This window comes from Morchella importuna, assembly GCF_003444635.1.
Source record: "Morchella importuna strain M04M26 chromosome Unknown Morimp01GS065, whole genome shotgun sequence".
Lineage (NCBI taxonomy): Eukaryota > Fungi > Ascomycota > Pezizomycetes > Pezizales > Morchellaceae > Morchella > Morchella importuna.
The window spans coordinates 117231-141454 of record NW_025763461.1 but is presented as its reverse complement, the minus strand read 5'-3'; the positions used below and the strand labels follow the sequence as shown (position 1 = coordinate 141454).

The window sequence follows — 24224 nt, the reverse complement described above, 5'->3', positions numbered from 1 at the left end:
TAGTACTCGGATTTCAAGTTGAGAGGGCGAAGCCTATGGACCTGTATCTCCCACCATCAATCTCCTGTATGCATTTCCCCGTACAATCGCTAGCCAAATTCATTATGCTCCACTACCGGCGAGTACACCAATGACTCCCGGAAGGCACGTTGCCCCAAAAGATATCGGACGACTACCATTGGATCCCGGTAGTAGTAAGAGATCTTCTCCCCCCCAATATCCACCTCCGAATGATTCCAGCTCGACTTTCCCAATATGTCCTTCATTTCCTCCAGCCTCTTGATACAACCTCGCCCAGTGCTGGAGGAGCACTCGTCACTGCTTGGCGGAGCGTGTAGAAAGAAGCTGTCGATGTTTCCCTGGAAGGTTTTGGACAGTACGAAATACCTTGCCATTCTGAACTCGTATGCTGACCTGAATGGGTGCTATGGGTATCGGAGAAGGCTCTGTCAGTATTCGTCGTAGTCCTACAAGCGGTAAAGTGGTTCCCCAGCACCCTCATAAACTGTTGTAGATGCCTTATGTCCATTTAAATCGCCGTCTGCCTCTTCCATCACGAAATATGATTCAGATTCTATGTCCGAATTGTTACCAGAAACTTGGTCAAAACTATCCGACTCCGAAGCGTAATGCGTGTCTGAATAGCAGTCGGGAATGCTCTCTGGGCTTTCATCAGTGTAGTCGGGAGTCTCCGCAGGTTGATCGTGCTCCAGGAGCGAATATTGGTTTCCCAACCATTCATCTGCTTCCAGAGGATGGATCGTTCGAAGATGTCTGTCAAAGTTGGCGGAGGAGCTGTACTTCTTGCTGCAAAAAGGGCAAGACGATTTCATTGAATTCGAGAATTTGCAGTCTGCCAAGGCTGAGGAGGCTCTTTCCTGCAGGTGGTGCAGAGTGCTCTAATAGCAATTAGTCACCACATGAGGCTCTCGCTGCCAAGCGGTTGTGCAGAGTGCTCTACAAGCGATTTGTCACCCCATGCGGAGTGCTCGCCAAAGCGCTCGCCAAATGATTGTGAGCCTTGCGCTCGCACCTCCACCATAGCGAGGCAGATTTTCACGTCATACATCTCCAACCGAATAATGCAAACACAAACCCCAACACAAATACAACAGGAAGAAACAACAATCACCACAATCACGCCGACAGCGATGCCATGTTCTACCCTCTGAGCACTCGCACACTCTCTGTGAGCACTCGCGGATGCTATTCAGATCGAGAGACTATTCTCAGCACCAAATTCAACACCAATATCGACTACAATCTCAAAGGATAGATTCTCTCCGACTCAGCTTCCTAGCGCACAGAGCACCGATACCAACAAGAAACACAAACACCAACCCACACCGGAATGCTGCCGACACACTATCGATGCTACCATCAGAGCATCCTCGAGTACGCCTAGAGCATTCATCTAGCCATTTTCAAATTGAATCAAACCACCATAGCATTTTCGAGTACGCCTAGAGCATTCATCTACGTCATGTGTGGGAGCAAACATTCAGCACGGTAGGAGCACCCGAGGGTGCTCGTACAGCACCCTCGAGTGCTTCTATAGCAATCTCAAATGCTTATATAGCATATGGTGGTGCTCCAGGAAGAACGATGATGAGCCTGGTAAAGCTGATTGTACTCGGTATAAGAGCACCCTTCTCCTCCTTCCAGTTCATGAGATATTCCTAACATCTTGAATTTCAAGTCCAGCAATACCTATCACTTCAAGCGCTCTGGTATCTAAGCTTCAAGATTACCTCTTGAAAGCGCATTCAAGTCTCGTTTCAAGTTCAAGCTTTCAAGTTTCGTTTCAAGTTCAAGCTTTCAAGCTATACACTTTGCAATCATATATAAGATGGTATATCTTCCTTAACCCGATTGCTTTCTGAACCATATTCATCACAGATTTACAATAGACTCCAAACTCCTCTCAGAGCACTCCCAAGCGCTCACAGAATACCGAAAAACCTCACAAAAGTCGAAAGAGGCGCCATCGAGATCAAGATTCAGACGAATCCAGTACTGATAATAGTGGCAGTAGTCGCAGCAGTAGCAGTAGTAGCTACAAACGCTCCGCCGAAAACACAAGAAGCATAGATCTTCCCGTTCCTCACGTCGAAAGTCGCGGAAAACTCTAAAGGCTATCCCGGAAGAGATAGCAGAGACATCCTCGGAGCACTCGCCAGTGCTTTCAAGTCCCCCGCAGCTCACACCACCTCCCCCGAACTCCCGCCACCCTCCTCCGCAGCTCCCACCACCGTCCTCACAGCGCCCGGCAGTGCCTTCAGTACAGCATCAAGCACCTCCTCCGCAGCGCCCACCACCTCCCCCTCATTACTCGCAAGCGCCTCCTAGCGTTGCCCCCCTCAGCCAGAGCCCTAAAAACGCTGAAGGACTCTTACCGAAGCAGTGGATATCATTGCAATCTGATTCTGACTCCAACGGCGAATGCTCAGCAGCAGGCCCAGCAACACACTCAGCAAAGCGCCAAGCAGCACACCCAGCAGCAGGCCCAGCAGGCCCAGCAGCAAGCCCGGCAGCAAGCCCGGCACCCTGAAGAAGAAGCAGACGGGCACTTTTACGAGTCCCCAGTGATTCCCCAGAACTCGGCAGCTCACCGCCACCACCACCAGCCCCTGTCCATAGAGCCGTGCTTCCAGTTCGTTCCACTGCTCCAACAGCAACCGTCAGTGCTTCACAGAGAGCACCAAAGACACCAAACCCGACCCCCTCGCCGGCTACCAATACAGAGTTCAGTTGCTGGCCCCTCCAGAGCATTAGACACTCCTCCACCGGTAGAGCAGAGATGAAGCAGCAGAGCCCGTGCCCCAGAAACACCCTGAGTGTTCAGGTAGCATACACGAGTGCTTCGGAAGCATCTCCCACCGCTCAAGGTCAATTCAGAATGACTCAGGCGAATAAAGCAAAAATGACTTTAGGTTTGCTCAACCTACCTAAAGTGTACACTAACATCCGCAACAGCCTCAAAGCGCAGATGCAGAACGTCGGTTGGGTTAATAAAAGCGTTCCCTGGGGCAGCAGCGTTCGATGCTCTATGCCTGTATGTGATGAACTTAATGCTCGCTCCGCGCTTTCCTGCCTATTTGGACAGGAGTCGATTCCGAAGCCCGTAGAGTACTCGCGGATGCTTTGAAGTGGCTGATTGGTGATGTTGGACAGAAGGAAAAGCTATCGAGAGGGCAGGGAAATCGCGAGTACAGAGAAGCTGCCGGCGATAGTGATGATGATGACGACGGTGGACAGCCCGCCCAACGCTCTAGGAAGCGTAAACGGGATCCAGTGTCTGCAGATCTCGATAGACCTTCCATAATGGTCACAGTGGTAGACCCCGATGCTCTAGGAGCATTCTTCAACGTTGTCCCGCCTCCTACCTATCACTGGAACTATCCACAAAATGAGCCTTCGTTCATTGGAATTCTGACAAAGATAACGTTTCCAGAGCTCTGCAATTTGATCCTGAAGCACACCGCACACAGCAGAGCAATCAGGAGTATCTGGGGAGCACTGGATAACGTTCCACCGGCATCCAATCCACCTCATCAGCAAACCTGTAGCCTTCGCCAGATGCCCGGGGCGCTCAGGGTGCTCAGGTCGCTTGGTAGGTAAACTATCTCTCCAGAGATACCGCCAGTGCTCCTGGCGAGGTCTGGCGCACATTATTCCGCCCCAGCGCACACTAGTCCGCACAACGGGCCCCGACACTAAATACTAGCGCCCGGTGTAACTAGGACCTCACTTTACCCGTCAGAGAACGCTGGCTGCACGGTTGGATATCCTGACTGCACCTGGAGCACTCTTCACTGCTCCAGCGGGCTTTGGGGATCGAATGATTGCCCTGACTCCCCCTGACGTTGCCGGATGGGGTGCTTTGAAATCTGGCTCATGCCCGACGTACCGATTCCTACATGTCGGCGCCCCGTTCTCTCTAGGCATACACCTTTCCGCCGTTCCGGCCTCTGGTATTCACAATTCTCCCATGAGATTACAAAAACATCGCTCGCACGACGATCTCTACTGTCTCCAGAGCACTCGCGACTGCACTTTGAGAATTGGTGTCTTCAACACCGTGATCCTCCGCCTAATACTAAATACAATACGCCATTTAAAACCCTAACTAACCCTAATACAATATACGAATCAGAAGAAATCCCCCACGATCTCCCTTAGCACTCGTGATTGTTCTACAAATCCTCCTCCCCCCACCCTTCGTAATACCCCGTTACAGGTAATTCCAGCTCTTCTTCTTCCTCCTCCCCGTCCACTTCGGTGTCAATGCCGCGAAGTCGGGCATTAATCACTTCGTCCTGGGTGCTGTCGAAATCAACTCGACCTTCTGGAGCACTCGTGGATGTTCTCCGAGCATCTCGGAATGTGGCAAGATCTGCAGCCAGAGCTTCATCGTCCTCGCTAAAACCCTCCTCCGGTATAATCTCAATCGTTACCCCTTTTTTATCTCGTATCTATTAGGGTTAGCATTTAGAATACCACTCGCATTACCGGCATCTAGAAGTATCATACTTTTTCTCGAAGGTTATCTTTGATTACCTCCAAGATTGCCTCCTGGTTCTGTTTACTTCTCCCCTTCCAAGTGTTGCTCAGCCTGTTGAATGTTTCTACTCGTGTTTGGATGTCAGCTTGGCAATCCCGTATAGCCCTAGAAGCATCCGTCATTGCTCCCAAGGGACTCGCCATAACAATGAGGGCATCGGGCCATACTTACTCACAACACTCTCATTCTGCGACTGAAAATTATCAGGCTTCACGTAACTCCCTGGTGACCACGCCCGAATGCCGTTCCAGATCGCCGTCGATATCAGGCAAATAAGGATAGGGGTTATCCGCTCTAGAAATTCGGGATCACTAACCCCTCGCATTCTTACCCCATTAAAGTATTTAAACTACAATATATCGATAATTTCCGGAGCCAGAAGCTCAGTCGGTAGGTCTAGAATCTATTACCAGCTATCCCGAGTGCTCTCTGGCCATCCACTGGCATCATACCTCGTAATGCTGTTGGGGGCTCAAGAAACGATCATTCTTCAAAAGGTATTCCACTTGAGCCGCCCTCGCCTCAGGCCCCACAAAATCTCCAAGCCCGTATATCGTAGAGTCCACCAGGCGCCCTTTCACCTCGTGCATCAAGTGGGAACGGACACGGGAGTACAGACTTCTGACCTATCATTCTCAATTATGCTTCCAGAGCACTCGTAATCCTTTTGGGGGCACTCACCTGTTTAATAACGACCTCATCAAGGTCTACTCTACATCCCACTCGGCGACTAGCAGTTGCCCACATGCTCACTACCAGTACCAAAAGTCTTGCTGCAGGTGGAAAGGGCTCATGTAGAAGAGTATGCTTCCCGATTAACACGCTACACTCCTTCTCAATCCTCTGAGCCTGCACTGACAGCACATTTGCACTCCTACAGTTAGGGACCACAGACCTCTGAGTCAATTGGCTCGAAGTAATGTCGCCAGTGTTCTCAAAGATGTCGTGAGTATCCTCCGGAATACTAACCTCGCTTCCCGGAATCAAAATACCCTCGCTTTCCGGCATCGGAGTAATCTCGTCCTCCTACCTAGATGAGGAAAGGTACTCGATTTCGTAGACTCTTCCTGTAAAGAACCATGGGCGAAGGTATAGCTACGGGGTCGAGGGACATCAGGGGGCTCCGAGAAGAGGGAGCGACAAAGGCTCGTACTGAGACGAGGAATGGTTCAGCGGCCTGCACGAAGACAGGGAGGAGGGTCTGTACTAGGACAGGGGCCGAGGCCTGTACGAGGACAGGGAGGATAGCGGTCGGCGGATTAGCCGAGGGAAACAGCGCGAAGGTCACGAGCATCGTGAGGACAGCGACGGCGGATGCAAAGAGCATGATGAACAGCAGACGTAACGTGGCTTTGAAGTAAAGTTTGTATTGAAGCGAAGTAAATCCCCCAAAGTAATAACCCAAAGTATAGTACAAGATGTTGCGTAGAGAAGAAAGGAAAGGTAAAGCTAAGCGGGGTGAGAGACCCCTATATACAAGGAAAACAGACTAGCGATGACTAATACCAAGAGAACCTTCCAGAATTCCGCGATGGCTCGTTCCTCCTTGTGTGGTGGGTGTGGTTCGTAACAGTTTAGCTCCCCCTCCGGGAGGGCGAGCTCCTGCGAGCGACGAGGTAGGAGAACGAACAGGGAGAGAGGTTAGTAATGTGGTCTCATAATATTCTAAGCGGGAGACGTAAGATAGGGCGGCTTCGTATGAGAAAGAAACCGTTAACAAACTCATACTTTCCGTGCCTTGGGCTTCGTGGCATCCCGGGACGGCTTGCTGGGGTACAGCGAGTGGAAGCGTTGCAGCGACCCTAATTCTGCGTCGAGGTTCCGGGCTGGTTCCCAAGTGGGTTGCTCATATCCTGTCCACTTGACCAGGTATTGCAGCTGGTTGCGGCGTATCCGGGAATCCATCACTTCCTGTACCTCGAACTCCTCTTCTCCCTCGACGATCACTGGTGGCGGTGGCGGTTGTATATGGCCAGGAAGTGGGTGCCTTCGAGCCGGCTCTAGCGAGGACACATGGAAGACGGGATGGGACTTCATGGACGCGGGGAGTTCCAATCGGTAGGCGTGGGACCCAATGCGTTCGAGGATCCTAAATTTTCCCAGTCGTTTGTGGTCCAATTTGTCCGAGGGTCTAGTGGTGCGTATATGCTTCCGGGATAACCATACCATGTCCCCTACTTCGAGATGGGGTTCTGGGAGTCGGGCCGCATTAGCGCTATCGGTGGCGGCGGCTTGGGCGTACAGTATCTCAGATCTTAACGCGGCTTGCAGGGTGGAGATCGAGTTGGCGAAATCGACCACTTCCTTGGGTGTAGATTCGTGCCTTTCTTCTGAGGGGAGGGTGTCCAGCTGAGGGTTGTATCCATAGTTCGCGAAGAAGGGGCTGACCCCCAGTGGTTCCGTGGTGGCATTGTTGTGCGCGAACTCTGCGAGGGGAAGGAACTCCGACCAGTTATCCTGTTGATAGTTGACATAGCCCCGTAGGTATTGCTCCATTATGGCGTTCACCCTTTCGGTCTGTCCATCGGTTTGAGGGTGGAAGGCGGTACTGAACCGAGGTTTGATGTCCAGTTGGTTGCACAGCGTCCTCCAGAACTGCGACGTGAAGGTGGTACCCCTGTCGGACACTATATCCTTGGGTAGGCCATGGGATGTCCAGACGTGTTGTAGGAACAGGCGGGCCAGTTCGGCCGCGTCCGCCGTGTCTCTGGTGGGGATGTAGTGGGCCATTTTGGTCAGTCGGTCGACCACTACGAGGATAGCGTTGGATCCCTGGGACTCCGGGAGGCCAGTAACATGATCCATGGACAGCGATGACCAAGGCTTTGTGGGTGGTGTGAGGGGTTTGAGGAGGCCATAAGGGGCGTGTCGGACTGGTTTGATCCGAGAGCAAGTGTCGCAGTGGTCTACATAGCGGGCGACGTACTTCCGCATTTGTGGCCAGTAGTAATTGCGTGAGAGGAGTTCCAGTGTGCGGGCGCGTCCGGGGTGTCCAGCCGAAGGGGCGTCATGGTTAGTGCGGAGGACTTCCAGTTTGATAGCGGCATCGTCAGGGATATAGATCAGGCCCTGATAGTACAACAGTCCATCCCTGATTGAACACTCGCCTATTGGTAGGAAACGGGAGTGCTTTTTCTTGTTGGCGATGTCCTTCATCAGTTGTCTGGAGAGGGGATCCTTCCTTAGTGCTGCGCGGAGTTCGTCGTGGCGGTTAAGGGATACAGCGGCGATCTTGAGAGCTTGTAGTGCGGCGGCGAGGCGGAGGTTCTTCGGTTTGAGTATAACCTGATGCTGTTGTGCAAGTCTTTCATCCCCCTCTTTAGGGAGATCTCCAGATCGACGTGTGAGGGCATCAGGTTTCCCATTTTTTGCGCCCGGGCGGTAGGTGACTACAAAGTTGAAGGAGGACAGGGTGAGAGCCCAGCGTGCTTGGCGACGGTTGAGGAGCTTTGTGGACATGAAGTACTCCAGGTTTTTATGGTCGCAGTAGACCACGATCTCCTCATTGCTAGGCTCCAGGTATTTTCGCCATTCCTCAAAGGCCCGTACTATCGCAAGTAGTTCCTTGTCGTAGATCTCGTAGTTGCATTCGGCGGGCGTCATCTTATGCGAGTAGAAGGCCACTGGGTGTAGAATCCTTTGGTTATCCTCCTGGGAGAGTACGGCGGCTGCAACAAAGTCGGAGGCATCGGTTTTCAGGGTACAGGCTCTTGCGGGGTCGAAGTGTCTGAGTATCGGTGCGGTGGTGAAAGCTTTCTTTAGAGCGTTGAAAGCCTTGTCGGCGGCTGGGGTATAGTCGAACTTGGTGTCCTTCCTTAGCAGGGTTGTCAACGGGGCGACCACTCTCGAGTAGTCCTTAATGAATCGTCGATAGAAGTTGGCGAATCCCAAAAAGACCTGGATGTCGTGGACCGAGGTAGGTGCCTGCCATTCCAATATCGCCTTGATCTTGCCCTGATCCATGGTGACCCCTTCGCCCGAGATGATGTACCCTAAGTATTCCGTACGGTTGACATGGAACTCACACTTTTCGGGTTTGCAGTGTAGTCCCGCTGCCTGTAGCTTGTCCAAGACGGTAGTTACATGTCGCGAGTGTTCTTCCTCAGAGTTAGAGTAGATGAGGATGTCGTCGAGGTATACTGTGCAAAAGTCGTCGAGGTGGGTCCGCAGGGTGTCGTTCATGAAAGCCTGGAAGGTGGCAGGTGCGTTTGTGAGGCCGAAGGGCATGACCAAGTATTCGAACAGCCCGTATCGCGTTCGGAAAGCCGTCTTCCATTCCTCCCCCTCCTTGATCCGTATCTGGTTGTAACCATTGCGTAGGTCCAGTTTGGTATAGATTTTGGCGTCCTTAAGCCGGTCTAACGTGTCGTTGATCAAGGGCAGGGGGTACCTGTTTTTGACCGTGATGGCATTGAGGGCCCGATAGTCCACGCATAGTCGTAAGGAGCCGTCCTTCTTTTTGATGAATAGGACCGGGGCGCCGGCTGGGGACGAGGAGGAACGGATGTAACCTCGGGCCAGTTGGTCATCGAGGTATTCACGGAGGGTTTTTAGTTCCTGGGCTGACATGCCATAAAGGGGACCGAAGGGGGGTTGTTTTCCGTCTAAGACTGGGATCTCATGGTCGATGTACCGGTGAGCGGGGAGTCCTTGTGCTTTCGATTCTTGGAATAGGTCGAGGTATCGATGATAGGTCGTGGGGACCAGTTCCTCAGCGGGGGTAGCGCGTGGTTTGTCGGGAGTGGTCGGGCGAGCGGCTAGGAGAAAGAGTTGGTTCTCCTGTTGTTGGAGCTCTCGGTGGAAGCGGGCGGCGGAGATAGTGATGGTGCGACGTGGGGCTGTAGGTCTCGGAGGTATTGGAGGAGGACCGGTGGTCATTCTTGGAGGAATGGGTGGTGGCGGGGAAGAGGCGCGGAGCGGAAGGGGAACGGGTGGTGGCGCGAGGCGTTGGAAACCGGGGGGCAAGGTGCGGTCGTAGGCCCTCGTGGCAGAGGCGATGAGGGGCTTAGAGGCGAGGGTGGTGGCCCAGGAGTCGGCAGTGTGTTGTTGGCAGCGGTCGGCGTGGAAGGTGATGTGGCGGTTAGCGAAGTTGACCCGTGCAGCGTGATGTTGGAGCCAGGGGAGGCCGAGTACTACCTTGGTGTCCCCTAGCTGAGTGACGAAGAGGGAAATCCCCTCCACGTGGGCGTCTATTTCCAGGCGGAGTTTGCATATCTGGGTGATGGCTCCGGAGGCGATGGGTCTGCCGTCGATTACCTGCAGATGTCGAGGAGTGGGGAGGCTTTCCGTGAGGTAGCCCCGGGAGGCCGCAAAGGAGGCGTCGATGAATCCATACCCAGTGGCGCCCGTATCTACCAACGCGCGGAGTTTGACTCGGTCTCGGGTTAGTCGTATGGGTATCTCGAAGGGTTTGCAGTCACCAGGGTGGTGCAGTTGCCCTATTTTGAGTGGGGCCCCACCCGGCGGGCTAGCATCAGGCGTCGGGAGGTGTGGGTGCCCGGGGCGTTATGGACGTGAGCGGTGCCATGGTGGAGGGTGATGCGTGCGGGGAGTATGAGGGACCCTAGTTGACGGAGAGTGTTGAGGACTTTAACCGGTGAAGGGTAGGGCCCTAAGCCGATAAGGTAGGGTCGGAATGGTGCAGGGGCCAGTGTCAGGAAACACCACCCGGGGTCATTCCCTGTGGGTTGTCCGAATGGTATGGAGCAGCGGAGGAGGCGGCGTTGTAGGCGGCGTGTACGGCGAGGCGGCGATGGTTGTGGTGTGGGGTCGGCAGATGGTTCCTTCGTAGTCTGTCGGATCAGTCTACCCAGGAGGTAGGCCGAGGTCCAGGCTAATGGGAAGATGGAGGCGTAGGAGGTGGCCTCCGTGAGGAGGGAGAGTGGTGTGGGTCGCTTAAGCGAGATGTGTCGGCGGATGTCGGACGACCATAGACGACGCAACATAGTGTAAAGAACCATGGGCGAGGGTATAGCTACGGGGTCGAGGGACATCAGGGGGCTCCGAGAAGAGGGAGCGACAAAGGCTCGTACTGAGACGAGGAATGGTTCAGCGGCCTGCACGAAGACAGGGAGGAGGGTCTGTACTAGGACAGGGGCCGAGGCCTGTACGAGGACAGGGAGGATAGCGGTCGCGGATTAGCCGAGGGAAACAGCGCGAAGGTCACGAGCATCGTGAGGACAGCGACGGCGGATGCAAAGAGCATGATGAACAGCAGACGTAACGTGGCTTTGAAGTAAAGTTTGTATTGAAGCGAAGTAAATCCCCCAAAGTAATAACCCAAAGTATAGTACAAGATGTTGCGTAGAGAAGAAAGGAAAGGTAAAGCTAAGCGGGGTGAGAGACCCCTATATACAAGGAAAACAGACTAGCGATGACTAATACCAAGAGAACCTTCCAGAATTCCGCGATGGCTCGTTCCTCCTTGTGTGGTGGGTGTGGTTCGTAACACTTCACGATCTACCTTGACCGTGAAGTTGGCTTGAAGGAATCTGACGACTGCTCACAGAGTTCTCGCCAATTACCTCGCTAGGCAGTGAAGAACAATATGTCCGGTAAGTGGGGGACGACTCCCCATATCGAGAGCGCATCGGGGAAAAATCGATATGGCGCGTAGAAGAGGTATACTCATGAGCATAAACAGATGCAGAGGGCCTAGACTGTGAGGGTATTGGGGGTGCTCTCTGGGATGCCGGGAGTGCTCTCTGGGATGCATTCTGGCTGGATGCTGAAGTGGGTGCTGCTCTCCCTTGACCTTGTTTACGTATTACTTTTGCGCCCGGTCGAGTTCCCCTCTGAATCGTTAGCCACTAATACTTACATGTTAAAAAGCATCAATGAGCGAGATAGAGTCGAACCTGTACCACGTCCACCGACACGTTGGAAGAAGCAATAACCTCTGCTACCGCGGCAGTTGGTTTCCTCCGAGCATTGCCCAGTGCTCTGGCAGTAGTCGGCTGAACTGTATGAGGTCTCTCTCCGACAGTCTGAGACTTCTGGGTGTAAGATGGGGGGGGGGCTTGAGGTTCATCCTCCGGTTCATCCTCATCCTCCTCAGAGCTCTCGTAGTCATTCTCCGGAGCATCATCATAGTCGGAGTGGCTAGTATCAACTATTTCTTCCACCTCTGGCGCCTCAATTGCCTCAGGCTCCTCCTGCGCTTCAAAATCATCAGTATGATCCTCGGGGAGATGAAATTCTACCCTCCTAGGACTGCTCCTCCCAGTGGGGGTTTCGGAGGAACAGAGAATACCTGTCCGAGTTATTTGAGCGGCGGTGGTCGATTGACTACTCCGAGTGGGGGCTGGCAGTGGAGTCAATGTTCGGTAAGATATTCCAGACTCGTCAGTCAGTGAATCTTCATGTTCTTTAGGTCGTTTTGAGAGTCGTGGGCGCTTTAGGGCAAGAGGTGCTGAACCGGAGGAGCGCTTGGTGGGAGCCATTCTGATGACTGGCAGGAATATCCACAGTGCTCTAGGAGCACTCGCGATATCTTCGATTAGAAATCAATTCTTGGCGAGAAAATTTGCGCTGCTAATCAAGAAAAATTTGCACCGCTAATCCTCTTACAGCAGGGATCATCCTATGTTACCACAGTTTCTGCACTCAACCGCATCATTTATCATCACTCGTTTTACTGCACTTTCTGAAGCGGTACCGACTGCTCTGAGAGCGATCTAGGAGTTTGATTCGACTTTGAAATAAAAACAATGCAATTACTACCTGGAATAATCTAATCTAATCTAATCTAATCTAATCCTATCCGATATAACCCATCCATTGATATACTCTCGCAAGACAAAGGGAAATCCAAAACACCAAATCGTACCGCACCTCAGTAGCTATCGCAAGTGCTCAGGGAGTAATCCTAACAACTATGAAAAGGTTAGTGACAATTCCGCAGGAAGGGAAGTTAGAGATTATACCAAAGGGAACTAATGATGCCCACCACCATCACCACCATCACCACCAACACCATCACCACCGCCTCCAGCTGGCCCACCACCACCACCACCACCGCCTCCAGCTGGTCCTCCACCACCACCGCCACCCGGAGGAGGAGGAGGTCCGCCCGGAGGCGGTGGAGGTCCTAGACCACCACCACCACCACCACCACCACCACCACCACCACCACCACCATCACCACCACCGCCGCCACCACCAGCAGCCGCGAGTGCGTCAGCAGCTCTCTTGGCTGCAATCCCGGTAGGTGTCCAAATCGTCCACTGTAAGAAGTTTGGGTCAGCAACCCCGACACCCAAAGGATACTTCCTAAGGTATTTGGGGTCTAAATCGTCGATAGCATCCTGCTGTCTATCGCGACGCCTAACAAGAGTCTAAATTAGCCTTTGATTACTGGCATCAGTTCTAGGCATATATACCCTCAGTCCTTTGGAATTTATCTGGTGCTTTCCCTCCTCGTAATCCGAATCCTCTGCAGGAATATCGATCATGCTATGATCATCTTCCTCAACGTGAGGGAAAGCCGGGTTCAACGGGGGGGATTCCGTACCACCCAGGTAAGCACCCGCGCCTGCTCTGTGGAGGACTGCCAATATCCCCCAAGGCCTGGCATTGCTCTTCTTCAACCAACCTTCGAGCTCCTCTGAATCGGTAATTTGTACCTCCACCGGCTGAACGGGAGGAACAGCTGCTGGGGAGACATTCTCAATTGCCCCCCAGATAGTCCTGACTGCTCTGCCGGGTGCGGTCTGCTTCAGGATCAAGTTGCATAGCTCTGGGAAAGTTATCTTGGTCAAGATTCCGATGAAGGAAGGTTCGTTCAGGGGATCATTCCAGTCATAAGTAGGTGGTGGGACGAGCATAAAGAATGCCCCTAGAGCATCGGGGTCCACCACGGTAACCATTATGGAAGGTCGTACAAGTTCCGGAGGTACTGCACGCTCTTTCCCTTTGCGAGAGCGTCTTCCGGCTGCCTGACCACCGCCGTCATTATCATCATCACTATCACCGGCAGCCTCTTTGAACTGACGGTCTCCCTGTCCTCTTGATAACTTATCCTTCATGCCAACATCCGCGATGAGCCACTGTAGAGCACTCGCCAGTGCTCTACGGGCATCAGATTTACCCCCATTCCAAATTGGCAGAAAACCGTTGAGGGAGGGCAGGTTCATTAAGTAAAGGCATAGGGCATTAAACGCGACCAATCCGGAGGTGTTTTTATTGACCCAACCTACATTTTGCATTCCGCCTTTAGGTTGTTGCGGATGCTGGTGTACACTTTAGGTAGGTTGAGTAGACCTAAAGTCATCTTCGCTTTGCTTGCTTGAATCATCTTGAATGCGGTCGAGCTCGGGGATGTCTCTTGAATCCTCGGGGATGTCTCTTGAACACTCGGGGATGTCTCGGACAATCGGCGATGGCTCGGGTCTAATTCGTCTCTGTCGTACTGGTGAGAGGTGATCTATTAGTTCGGACGGGCTTGCACTAGAAAATAACCGAGAGGGGCATCGGGGCTTGAATGTAGGGGTCTCCGGTGCAAGAACCTTCGGTGGAGCACTGACGGGTGCTGATGAGGGAGTAGTAGAGCCTGCTGGGCCTGTCAAGCGGCCTGTTGCTGGGCCTGTTGAGCGGACTGCACTAGACTTGGACTGAGTGAGAACTTGACTTGGGACTATGGTCTTCCGGGCAAAGTTCTTTTGTGGAGCACTAGCAGGTGCTGGTGGGGTAGCACTAACCCTAAGTACGGTCGTCCGTACAAGGGCCTCTGATGAAGCACTGCTGCGTGCTGAGGAAGCAGTGGAGACTGCTGCTAGTGGGCCTGTTGCTGGGCCTGTTGCTGGGTCTTGACCGTCACTTATGTATGGTTCAGAGGGTTCGGAACTAAAGTCGGGAAAGGAGTCGGAATCAGTTAGGATTGCTCCCCAGTTACTCGGGAAGATCCCTTCAGTGTCCGATGGAGCTAGGTTAGTATTTGGCGGAGTCCGAGTTTCAGTCCGGATTGGTGGAGGTACAGGGTTTTGTTTTCAGCTCTTGTTGATCGGGGTGAACCCGGAAAGCACTGGCGACTGCTTAGGGGGTGTTTCTGGTATCTTCTCCGGGATAGGCTTGACAGTTTTGTGGGACGATTTGCGACCTGAGGAAGTTCGGTGTTTCTTATGTTTTCGGGACGATTTGTGTTTCTTGGTTTTTCGGTGGGTCTTTTCGTTATCATCTTCATCTATGTCACGCAAGCGCTTCTTATTGGGAAGTTGATTTGTGTTCTGTGAGCTACCGGGAGTGCTCTGAGCGGTGTTTGGAGTCTGATAATGTTAATGTATCCCTGTGGTAAGTATGGTTCTAAAATTAATTGGATTAGGAGAGAGAAATACCATCTTATTTATAAAGATTGCAAAGGTTAAATCGCTTGAAAACGGAGGAACTTGAAGGATGAGATTTCAACAGGTAATGTTGAAAGCAATGGAAAACTTGAAGTGATAGGTAGAGGAGAACTTGAAGGTGGTTAGGAACTTCTTATGTACTTGAAGGAAGGGAGGAGTGCTCTTATACCGAGTACGATCAGCTTTTTTCTTGAGCTTATCACGCTTCCGAGAGCACCCACGAATGCTTTGGAAGCACTCGAGGGTGCTCGTACTCAATGTTTGCTTCAATATATGACGTTGATCTAAATGCTCCAGTCGAACTCGGGGATGCTCTGACGGTACCAATGGTGACGTCGATAACATTCTGGTGTTGGGGTTGGTGCTTGTGTTCTTGTTGGTGTTGGTACTCTGTCCTCTAGGAAGCTGATTCGGAGAGAATGTATTCTTTGAGCTCGTAGTCGATATTAGTGTTGAATTTGGCGCTGAGAACACTGTCTCGATCTGAAGAGACTCCGCGAGTGCTCAGGGAGAGAGTGCAGATGCTCAGGGCGATAGAATCTAGCATAACTGGCCGCCTGATTGGGGTGGTGGGTGTTTCTTCGTGTTGGTGTTGATGTTTGTATTAGGTTGGTGATGTATGACATCAGACTCGTATAGAAAATCAGCCTTGCCGACCGGGGTGCAGGTGAGAGGAGCCTCATTGGCTGACAAATCAAATCATTCGAGCACTCTGCAGCAGCACCTGCAGGAAAGAGCCTCCTCGGCCTTGGCAGAAACCAAATTTTTAGAGCACTCAGGAGTGCTTTGCTAGCATCATGAGACTTCAATGAAATCGTCTTGCCCCTTTTGCAGCAAGCGGTACAGCTCCTCCGCGAACTTCGATAAACATCTTCGAACTACACATCCATTTGAAGCAGATGAATGGCTGGGAAACCAATTTTTACTCCTGGAGCGCGATCAAGAGGCACCCGATGACACTCACGACAGCCCGGAAGGCATTCACGATTCCTATTCAGATGCCCATGACGACTCGGATAGTTCGGAGAGCAACAGTATCAATTATCATGACCAAGATCCCGATAATGATTCCGATCTGGAATCCGAATCATATTTTATGATGGAAGAGACAGATGGAGATGCAAATAGGCATGAGGCAGCGACAACGATTTACGAGGGTGATGGGGAGCGTCTCTACCGCTCAGAGGACTACGACGAATGCTCACAAAACCTTCTCCGATACCCGTGGCGCCCATTCAACTCAGCATACGAGTTTAGAATGGCACGTTATTTCATACTGTCGAAGGCCTCACAAGGAAATATCGACAGTTTCTTTCTACACGCTCCGTCAAGCAGTGGCGAATGCTGCTACAGGACTGGGCGCAGTTGTATAAAGAGGTTGGACGAAATGAATGACATATTGGGAAAGGCGAGCTGTCATCATTCGGAGGTGGATATTGGGGGAGAGAAAATCCCTTACTATTACTGGGATGCAATGGTAATTGTGCGATATCTTCTAGGCCAACGGGCCTTTCGGGAGTTATTGGTGTATACGCCAGTGGTAGAACATAATGAATCTGGCGAGAGAATGTACGGGGAAATGCATACGGGAGATTGGTGGTGGGAGACGCAGGTCTGGTAAGCCTCACAAGTGCTCTAGAGGCAGTCGCTAATGCTTTCTGGACAGAATACCTTACCGGAGGGGTCGACTGTGGTACCAATTATATGCGCGTCAGATGGCACACATTTGACACATTTTAGTGGGGACAAGAAAGCCTGGCCAATCTATCTTACCATCGGGAACATCAAGTCATCGGTCCGGAGCAAGACCACCGGGCATTCGTTAATTCTCCTAGGGCTACTGCTAGTTCCACCTAAGCTCGGGAAGAACTCACTCACTAATTCCGCTTTACGACGTCAGAGTCAAATGGCGCTGCATCGTGCCCTTGGGGAGATCTTTCAGAGCATTCGGAAGTGCTCTCAGGAAGGCGAGCTAATCGCATTCGCCGATGGGTACGAACGTCTATGCTTTCCGGTGTTGTCGGGTTGGATCGCTGATCAACCTGAGCATTCAAACTTACAAAATATTAGTACTAGCTCTTGTCCAAGATGCGAAGTGGAATTCCACAGTCTTGGGAGCACTCCCCGGAGCCCTACGTGCGATCATGAAGATTACCGGGAGAGGGTAAAGCTATTCAGGGAGAACCCGGGAAACCTGGGACCGGTGGAATACCTTCTCGTGAGATCAGTAAAGACACTCTTCAATGCTTTCTGGGGTATGCCTAGGGTTATCCATGCGATCTCAACAAACTGCACATTCTGCACAATATCTACCTAGGGATGGTGAAGCACATGATGGAGTGGGTTCAGGCTTTCTTGAAGAAGCACAATCGATTGGAGGAATTTGACAAGGCTTGGGCCTCGATTGCGCCTTACCCTGGACTGGCAGTACCGAACAAGGCATATCATGCCACAACCCAATGACAAGGGAAGGAGATGAGAAATCTGGGGCTGGTCGTTCTTGGAGCACTCGCGGCTGCTTTGAGAAACCCGGGGGTGGCTGTCAGGGGCGACTTCGCAAAGGCATTGAAATGTGTACGAGGCTTAATCGACTTCCACTTAATGGCGCAGTATGGGAGTCATACGACGAGCACACTGAATTATATGGAGAGCTATCTCGAGGATTTCCATAAGCACAAGGATATCTTTTTAGAATTCCGGGCGTACAAGAGGACGGTTAAGGATGCGAGAGATCGGACAAAAGCCTTGAAGACCTCAGGCTCCCAGAGCGCTCAGCGAGGTTTGGAGGAGATTCGCGAGATACGGGAAAGGTCCCACTTCAACTTCATCAAATTGCACGTGTTAATGCACTATCGGGAACATGTCGAGCGCTTTGGGAGCATTCCCCAGTACTCCACCGACATCAGCGAACTCGCCCATGTACGTCAGATAAAAGCGGCATACGGAGTATCCAACAAGGTTGATGCTGCAATGCAGATAATAGACTATGGGGGCGGCAGTTGTCGTTAGAGATTCGAATGCTGAATCTGAAAGACATTGTTGGAGGTCCTGAGAGCACTGACGACATTCTTTGGAGCCATCGAGATAACATAAAGGAGTTACTTGAGATTTTCACAATCGAAGATCGTAGACAAATGCCAAATGAACGACCGATAGTAGAAGGCCGGCTACCTCTAAAACGTCTTTGCAACCCCTCCACGAAATCGGAAAGACTTTTCAATATTGCGGATGGACTGGAAATAAGCCATACCACGTTATATCGCCTGATAAAGGAGTATGCAGAGGATACGGGATACCCTCAAAGCTTTGCCGGAAGCTCTGAGAGCATTTTAGAGCGACGGGTGGAGATGTTCACATGTTTGCAGGTTCCGATACCAATCTTCCAAAGACCTGAGGTGTACGAGGTTCACAATATCAGGTGTACGGGAAACGCGGCTTTCAGGAAAGGGAAAATAAGAAAGGATTGGGTATGGATGTCGGTAGCGTCCTCAGAGGAGTGGGGAGTGTTTCGGGGATGCTTACCATTACGTGTCGAGGCTTTGTTCAAGCTGCGGGACAGTGGGGAGCGAGCACATAGACTATGTATAGTGGAGCTACTCGAGGCAAAGGATCGTGGTATCGCTGATAGCTCACATGGGCTCCTGAAGGTTTGTAGGAGGAGGAGGAAGAGGATATGGGTCATTAATATTCGGAGTATATTGGGAATGGCCCATTTGTTTGAGGTGGAGACTGGTAATTGGTTGGTAAATACTAGGATAGACTTGCGTACGTGGAATGAATTTTGTTGAATACTTGTAAAGCCGTGAGGGCATTCTTGAGTGCTCTAGGAACGTTAGACCCAATTGGACTCTCTAATTCAAAATTCGTGTCGTTCTGCTATGCATGCGGATTGGAAAAAGGAGGTAAAGTTTCGGCCGCTAAGTATCTGAGTCTGGCTATCCAGCAAGCTCGCACCAGGAGGTCAATGCCAGTCCATGTTTGCTGCTTATGCATGGACATTGAGCTTTTCAGACGAGCCGTAACATGGCCTCAACCTCAAGGCTAATTATGCCATTCACGAATCGACAAAAACATACACGTCCGTCAAAGGTTGGGTAGTCGTCACCAGTATACAGGATAGTGCTCGTATCAGTATCCCGCGACTGACCGTAGAGCGGCGTTGAGGATACCCACATTAGATATCTTTTGAGGGACTGGTGTGGCCTTCCTATCCTTTGAGGACAGTGTATCAATCCAAAGGAGCCAAAGTGAGGGTTGCCTCACCTTGGGTGGGTACGACAAATGCCTCAGCTCTGTGAGCCTTGGTGAGTGCTCTGGGAGCACTCACGGAAACACTCGCGGAAGCACTCGTGGAAGCACTCGCGAAAGTACTCGCGGAAGCACTCGTGGGAGCCCTCGCGGGAGCGTTCACGGGAGCGTTCGCGGGAGCGTTCGCGGGAGCTTTAGCGGGAGCATTCGCGGGAGCATTCGCGGGAGCATTCACGGTGCCGTGGGAGCATTCGCCATGCTGTGAGAACATTCGTCGTGCCGTGAGAACATTTGTCATGCCGTGAGAGCATTCGTCGTGCCGTGAGAGCATTCGTCGTGCCGTGAGAGCATTCAAGAAAACTGTGAGAGCATTGGCAAGTGCTCGTGTGTACTACTGACTTAATCAAAAGAAGCAAAAGTTCCTAGGTGCTGTGGGCGGAGTCACTCCATCCCAGCATCTCCGGAGGGGGAGGGAATCTCATGGCGGCCCAGGCGACCAGAGCATCGGCGAGTGCCCTCCGGACGTGAGCCATATCTCCTGGTGGTACCAGAGAGTGGGACGGTCCTGCGGCGGAGCCTGGCGCGAAGGTTGTACTCTGGCGGTGCCGGACGCGCTGGGCGCTCGTGGCGCAGAATGCCCACCAGGATGTAGGGGCTGCGCCCTGGGTAATAGGCGAGCTTGCTGATGCTGTTCGGCCAATGGAAGTCCAAATCACTGATTCGGAAGAGGTCGAAGATTGGTTGAAGAATAGCGTTGGCAGGCCTAGGAGAATACTGGCGGTGCTCTACAGAGCAGGCGCGGGTGCTAATTTGGGTGGCGCTGAATCACGCCCGCTGAACCGGGCATTCCCTCATATCGAAGAAGACGATTATACCATGATCGATATTCCTGCAGAGGACTCTGATTACGAGGAGGGAAGCCACCACATCAATGCTAAAGGACTGAGGGTATATTTACCCAGAACTGATGCCAGTAATCAAAGGCTAATCCAGACTCTTGTTAGACGTCGAGATAGACAGCAGGATGCTATCAACGACTCAGACCCCAAATACCTGAGGAAGTATCCTTTGGGTGTTGGGGTTCCTGACCCGAACTTTGTACAGGGAGTAATCTGGATGCCTGCCAGGATAGCAGCCAAGAGAGCTGCTGACGCACTCGCGGCTGCTGGTGGTGGAGGCGGTGGTAGTGGAGGAGGCGGCGGTGGTGGTGGAGGCGGTGGCGGTGGTGGTGGTAATCCTCCTCCGGGCGGACCTCCGGGCGGTGGTAATCCTCCTCCGGGCAGACCTCCGGGCGGTGGTGGTGGTGGTGGTGGTGATGGTGCTGGTAGTGGCGGCGGTGGTGGTGATGGCGGGCATCATTAGTTTTCTTTGATATAATCTCGCGTCTGTCTTTCTGATCAACGAATGCTTACCTCTGGATAGGGGTGTGTATTGTTTTCTGAGCACTTGCAAGTGCTATTGGCATCACTACTCTTCTTTGGTATAATCTCTCGTCTCTCTTTCTGCTCAACGATTGCTTACCTTTGAATAGCGGTATGTCTTGTTTTCTTAGCACTGGCCAGTGCTCCTGGGATTTGGTTCGGTGCTATTTGATGTCTAGATCTCTTTATATGAATAGATGGGTTTCATCGTTTTATATTTTCTTATATTAGATTAGATTAGATTTGATTAGATTTGATTACGTTCTTCCATTTCTTCTTAATTGAATTGCAATCGGCTCAAACTTCTACATTGCTCTCAGAGCACTCGTTATCGCTTTAGAAAGTGCAGTAAAACGAGTGATTAGAAATGACTCGGATGCGGGTGAGCGGACCGGGATGCGGTGGAGCGGATCGATACCATAGGAGGTTAGTGGTGAAAATTCTTCTAGCTTGGCGACGAAAACTCTGTTGCCAAGCGTTGATTTCTAATCAAAACACGCAGAAGAATGCTCCTAGAGCACATTGGATACTCCTGCAAGCAAGCAGAATGCCTCTCAACAAGCGATCCGCAGGTTCTACACCTCTTTCCACAAAGCGACTACGACTCCCAGTACCACCCGAAGAGCTTGATGATTCACAGACTGACGGGTCTGAAATATCATTCCGAGCATTGACCGCACTGTCAACTAACAGTCGGAGTAGTCAATCGACCAGAACTCGGAGCAGTCAGTCGACCACTGCCTCAATAGCGCGTAAAGGGCTTTTCCGTTCTACCGACACATTGACTGGGACAAGCAGCCCTAGAAGGGTAGAATTCCATCTCCCCGATGGCAATACTGGCAGCGTTGAAGTGCAAGAGGTGGAGGAAACCGCCGATACCAGCCACTCAGAGTACGAGGACTCCCCAGAGAACGCCCAGGAGAGCTCTGAAGAGAATCTGGACGACGTGGAACAAGAATCCCAAGCTTCCACCCAGCAGAGATCCCCGGGTACGGGGAAGAGGCCTCGTACAGTACAGCCGACTACTGCCAGAGCACTGGACAATGCTCGGAGGAGACCAACCGGAGCGGTAGCGGAGGTTATTGCTTCCTCTGACGTGTCGGTGGATGTGGTACAGGTTCGACTCCATCCCACCCATTAATGTTAAGGTCAAGACGCTAACGTTTCAGAGGGGAAAATGTCTGGGTGCAAAGGTAGTACGGAGAGCAGCTCCCACCTCGGCAGCCAGACAGAATGCATCCCAGTGGGCACCCACCGTATCCCACAGACCCACTCCGGTAACCAGCCAGGAGGCATCTCAGGGAGCATTCCCGGCATCTCAGAGAGCACCTCCGATATCCTCACAGTCCATGCCTTCTTCTGTACCTGTTTATTCGCGCGATATTGACTATGGCTCTTCTACACGGCATATCGATCTTTCCTCGATGCGTTCGAGGTACGGCGATTCCTCACCCATTTACCATCCTTATCGTTCCTCCCCGCCTCTTGAGGGCATTGGCGAGAGCTCTATGAGCAGTCCACGGATTCCCTCAAGCCCTCAGGTATATTTACCAGAAGCACAACCAAGAGTCTACGATATTGCACAGCTTTCGTCGTCAATTAGGGAAGGAAATGCTCCTATAGTAGAAAGCGAGGTTAGTAGTATTCCCGATAGCACTGACAACCGCTTTGAGAGCATAGTTAACATTCATGCGAGCAACCTATCTCAGAGATCCCTATTACCTAGCTCGAGGAGTGTAAACGTGCTCTCAATGCAGGCTCAGAGGATTGAGAAGGAGTGTAGCGTGTTAATCGGGAAGCATACTCTTCTACATGAGCCTTTTCCACCTGCAGCGAGGCTTTCGGTCCTGGGAGTAAACATGTGGGCAGCTGCCAGTCGGAGGGTGGGATGTACGGTAGATCTCGACGAGGTTGTTATCAAACAGGTGAATGCTCTTGAAACGTTGACCAGTGCTCTGGAGTCATAATTGACAACGATAGGTAAGAAGTCTACACTCCCGAGTTCGTTTGCACTTGATGCACGAGGTTAAAGGGCACCTGGCGGATTCGACCATCTATGGGCTTGGAAAGCTCTCTAGTCCTGAGGCGAAGGCTGCTCAAGTAGAGTATCTTTTGAAGAATGATCGCTTCTTGAGTCCTGCGCAGCATTATGAGGTATGATCAATTCTTAGAGAGCATCCGGGGGTGCTAATAGAGCACTCGGGTGTTAATGCTCGGAGAGCACCCGGACACCCGGAATGCTTGGAGAGCACTCGCGAATGCTGCTAACAGATACTAGACCTACCGTCTATGGTTTCTTGCACCAGAAATTATCGACATATTGTACTATAAATACTTTGATGGGGTCAGGATGCGAGGGGTGAAAGACCCCGAGTTCCTTGAACGGATTACCCCTACCTTTATTTGCCTGATATTGACTGCTATTTGGCATGGGATTCGGGCATGGTCAGCTGGAACATACGTGAAGCCTGACCATTTCCAGTCACAGAATGAGAGTGTTGTTAGTAAGCATCCCCGATCCTCTCACATCCCCTTACAGCTATAGCGAGTGCTTTGAGAGCAGTGACGGGCGCTCCCAAGGCTATAGTGTATCTCTACGCTGACATTGAATACGAGTAGAAACGTTCAACAGGATGAGCAATACATGGAAGGGGAGGAGTAGGCAGAACCAGGAGGTAACGTTTGAGGTGATCAAGGATAACCTCCGGGAAAAGGTGTGCTATAAGGATGGATGCTACAATGGTGAGGTGCTTTTCTAAATACGGAGGCTAACCTTGATAGATACGAGAGAAGAAGGGCATCACTATCGAGGTGATACCCGAAGAAGGATTCAGCGAGGACGATGAAGCGTTAGCGGCAGATCTTACAGCATTCCGGAATGCTCGAAGAGCGCACCCGAGTGCTCCAGGGGATATCTCTGGTTCCGACAACGGTAACGGCCAGGAAGAGGTGGTTCACGCTCAACTTCGGGGCATTGAAGCGGAAGATGAAGGCGAGGGGAGGGATGAAGAGGAGGATCGCGAGGAAGGCGAGGAGGAAGATGATCTATAGCGCACCGGCGAGTGCTTTGGAGAGCAGCGGCGAGTGCTTTGGGGAGATACCTATATACCTATATTATATCCGATTAGCGATTTCAAGACCTTTGTAGTGTTAGTATTTAGTAATAGAATTACGGTTCTGGATGCTCTGCAAACCAGTGCCTACTAAAGCAAACAGTAATATGCCTGATAAAAACAGGGCGCTGAAAGGTAAAATGCGGTGCGTCGGGCGTCGCGGGAGCAGTCGGGAGTGCTCCAGAAACATTAGCGATATGCACAGGAGTCGTCAGAGAGCTCTAGGAGCGCCCAGGAGATAGGTAGTAGTCTCAGGCGAGAGAGCATTCCGTCGCGTGAACGTCAGGCGAGAGAGCATTCCATCGGGAGAGAATCACGCAAGAGAGCCTTTAGTCGGGATAGCGTCAGGCGAGAGAGCATTCTGTCGGGATAGCGTCAGGAGTAAAAGCATTCCGTCGCGAGAGCGTCCGGGAAGGAGGACACGTCCTAGATAGCGTCAGGCGCGAGCTCACCCCGTCAGGGTGAGCGTATTGCTCTCGGGACGCACTAGCTGCAGTAGTGCATGCCTGGGGGCGCAGGATAAACTGGTGCTCGCCAG

At 51.9% G+C, this 24224-nt stretch overlaps 10 protein-coding genes across 10 annotated transcripts; 4 read left to right on the top strand and 6 right to left on the bottom strand.

Moving 5' to 3' along the window:
* Window positions 1–89: 89 nt before the first annotated feature.
* Window positions 90–1042, bottom strand: LAJ45_11363 (uncharacterized protein; the record flags this gene model as incomplete). Its single annotated transcript, XM_046120871.1, has 3 exons — window positions 90–414; window positions 472–807; window positions 918–1042. The coding sequence occupies 3 exons, from the start codon at window positions 1040–1042 to the stop codon at window positions 90–92; spliced, it is 786 nt and encodes a 261-aa protein (XP_045965958.1).
* Window positions 1043–2800: 1758 nt separating this feature from the next.
* LAJ45_11362 (uncharacterized protein) lies at window positions 2801–3621 on the top strand (the record flags this gene model as incomplete). Its single annotated transcript, XM_046120870.1, has 2 exons — window positions 2801–3055; window positions 3175–3621. The coding sequence occupies 2 exons, from the start codon at window positions 2801–2803 to the stop codon at window positions 3619–3621; spliced, it is 702 nt and encodes a 233-aa protein (XP_045965957.1).
* A 575-nt stretch (window positions 3622–4196) lies between these two features.
* On the bottom strand, window positions 4197–5572 carry LAJ45_11361 (uncharacterized protein; the record flags this gene model as incomplete). Its single annotated transcript, XM_046120869.1, has 5 exons — window positions 4197–4475; window positions 4534–4628; window positions 4736–4913; window positions 5017–5190; window positions 5246–5572. The coding sequence occupies 5 exons, from the start codon at window positions 5570–5572 to the stop codon at window positions 4197–4199; spliced, it is 1053 nt and encodes a 350-aa protein (XP_045965956.1).
* A 714-nt stretch (window positions 5573–6286) lies between these two features.
* Window positions 6287–10509, bottom strand: LAJ45_11360 (uncharacterized protein; the record flags this gene model as incomplete). Its single annotated transcript, XM_046120868.1, has 3 exons — window positions 6287–7831; window positions 9269–10031; window positions 10127–10509. 3 exons carry the CDS (start codon window positions 10507–10509, stop codon window positions 6287–6289), a joined length of 2691 nt encoding a protein of 896 aa, XP_045965955.1.
* Window positions 10510–11397: 888 nt separating this feature from the next.
* Window positions 11398–12006, bottom strand: LAJ45_11359 (uncharacterized protein; the record flags this gene model as incomplete). Its single annotated transcript, XM_046120867.1, has 1 exon — window positions 11398–12006. One exon carries the CDS (start codon window positions 12004–12006, stop codon window positions 11398–11400), a length of 609 nt encoding a protein of 202 aa, XP_045965954.1.
* Window positions 12007–12498: 492 nt separating this feature from the next.
* Window positions 12499–14898, bottom strand: LAJ45_11358 (uncharacterized protein; the record flags this gene model as incomplete). The annotated part of the gene is made up of 5 exons (XM_046120866.1): window positions 12499–12873; window positions 12946–13633; window positions 13826–14407; window positions 14576–14826; window positions 14896–14898. The coding sequence occupies 5 exons, from the start codon at window positions 14896–14898 to the stop codon at window positions 12499–12501; spliced, it is 1899 nt and encodes a 632-aa protein (XP_045965953.1).
* An 814-nt stretch (window positions 14899–15712) lies between these two features.
* Window positions 15713–17913, top strand: LAJ45_11357 (uncharacterized protein; the record flags this gene model as incomplete). The annotated part of the gene is made up of 3 exons (XM_046120865.1): window positions 15713–16521; window positions 16645–17159; window positions 17372–17913. 3 exons carry the CDS (start codon window positions 15713–15715, stop codon window positions 17911–17913), a joined length of 1866 nt encoding a protein of 621 aa, XP_045965952.1.
* A 1219-nt stretch (window positions 17914–19132) lies between these two features.
* Window positions 19133–19483, bottom strand: LAJ45_11356 (uncharacterized protein; the record flags this gene model as incomplete). Its single annotated transcript, XM_046120864.1, has 1 exon — window positions 19133–19483. One exon carries the CDS (start codon window positions 19481–19483, stop codon window positions 19133–19135), a length of 351 nt encoding a protein of 116 aa, XP_045965951.1.
* Window positions 19484–19851: 368 nt separating this feature from the next.
* Window positions 19852–20514, top strand: LAJ45_11355 (uncharacterized protein; the record flags this gene model as incomplete). The annotated part of the gene is made up of 1 exon (XM_046120863.1): window positions 19852–20514. The coding sequence occupies one exon, from the start codon at window positions 19852–19854 to the stop codon at window positions 20512–20514; it is 663 nt and encodes a 220-aa protein (XP_045965950.1).
* Window positions 20515–23206: 2692 nt separating this feature from the next.
* LAJ45_11354 (uncharacterized protein) lies at window positions 23207–23624 on the top strand (the record flags this gene model as incomplete). Its single annotated transcript, XM_046120862.1, has 2 exons — window positions 23207–23287; window positions 23355–23624. 2 exons carry the CDS (start codon window positions 23207–23209, stop codon window positions 23622–23624), a joined length of 351 nt encoding a protein of 116 aa, XP_045965949.1.
* Window positions 23625–24224: the final 600 nt, after the last annotated feature.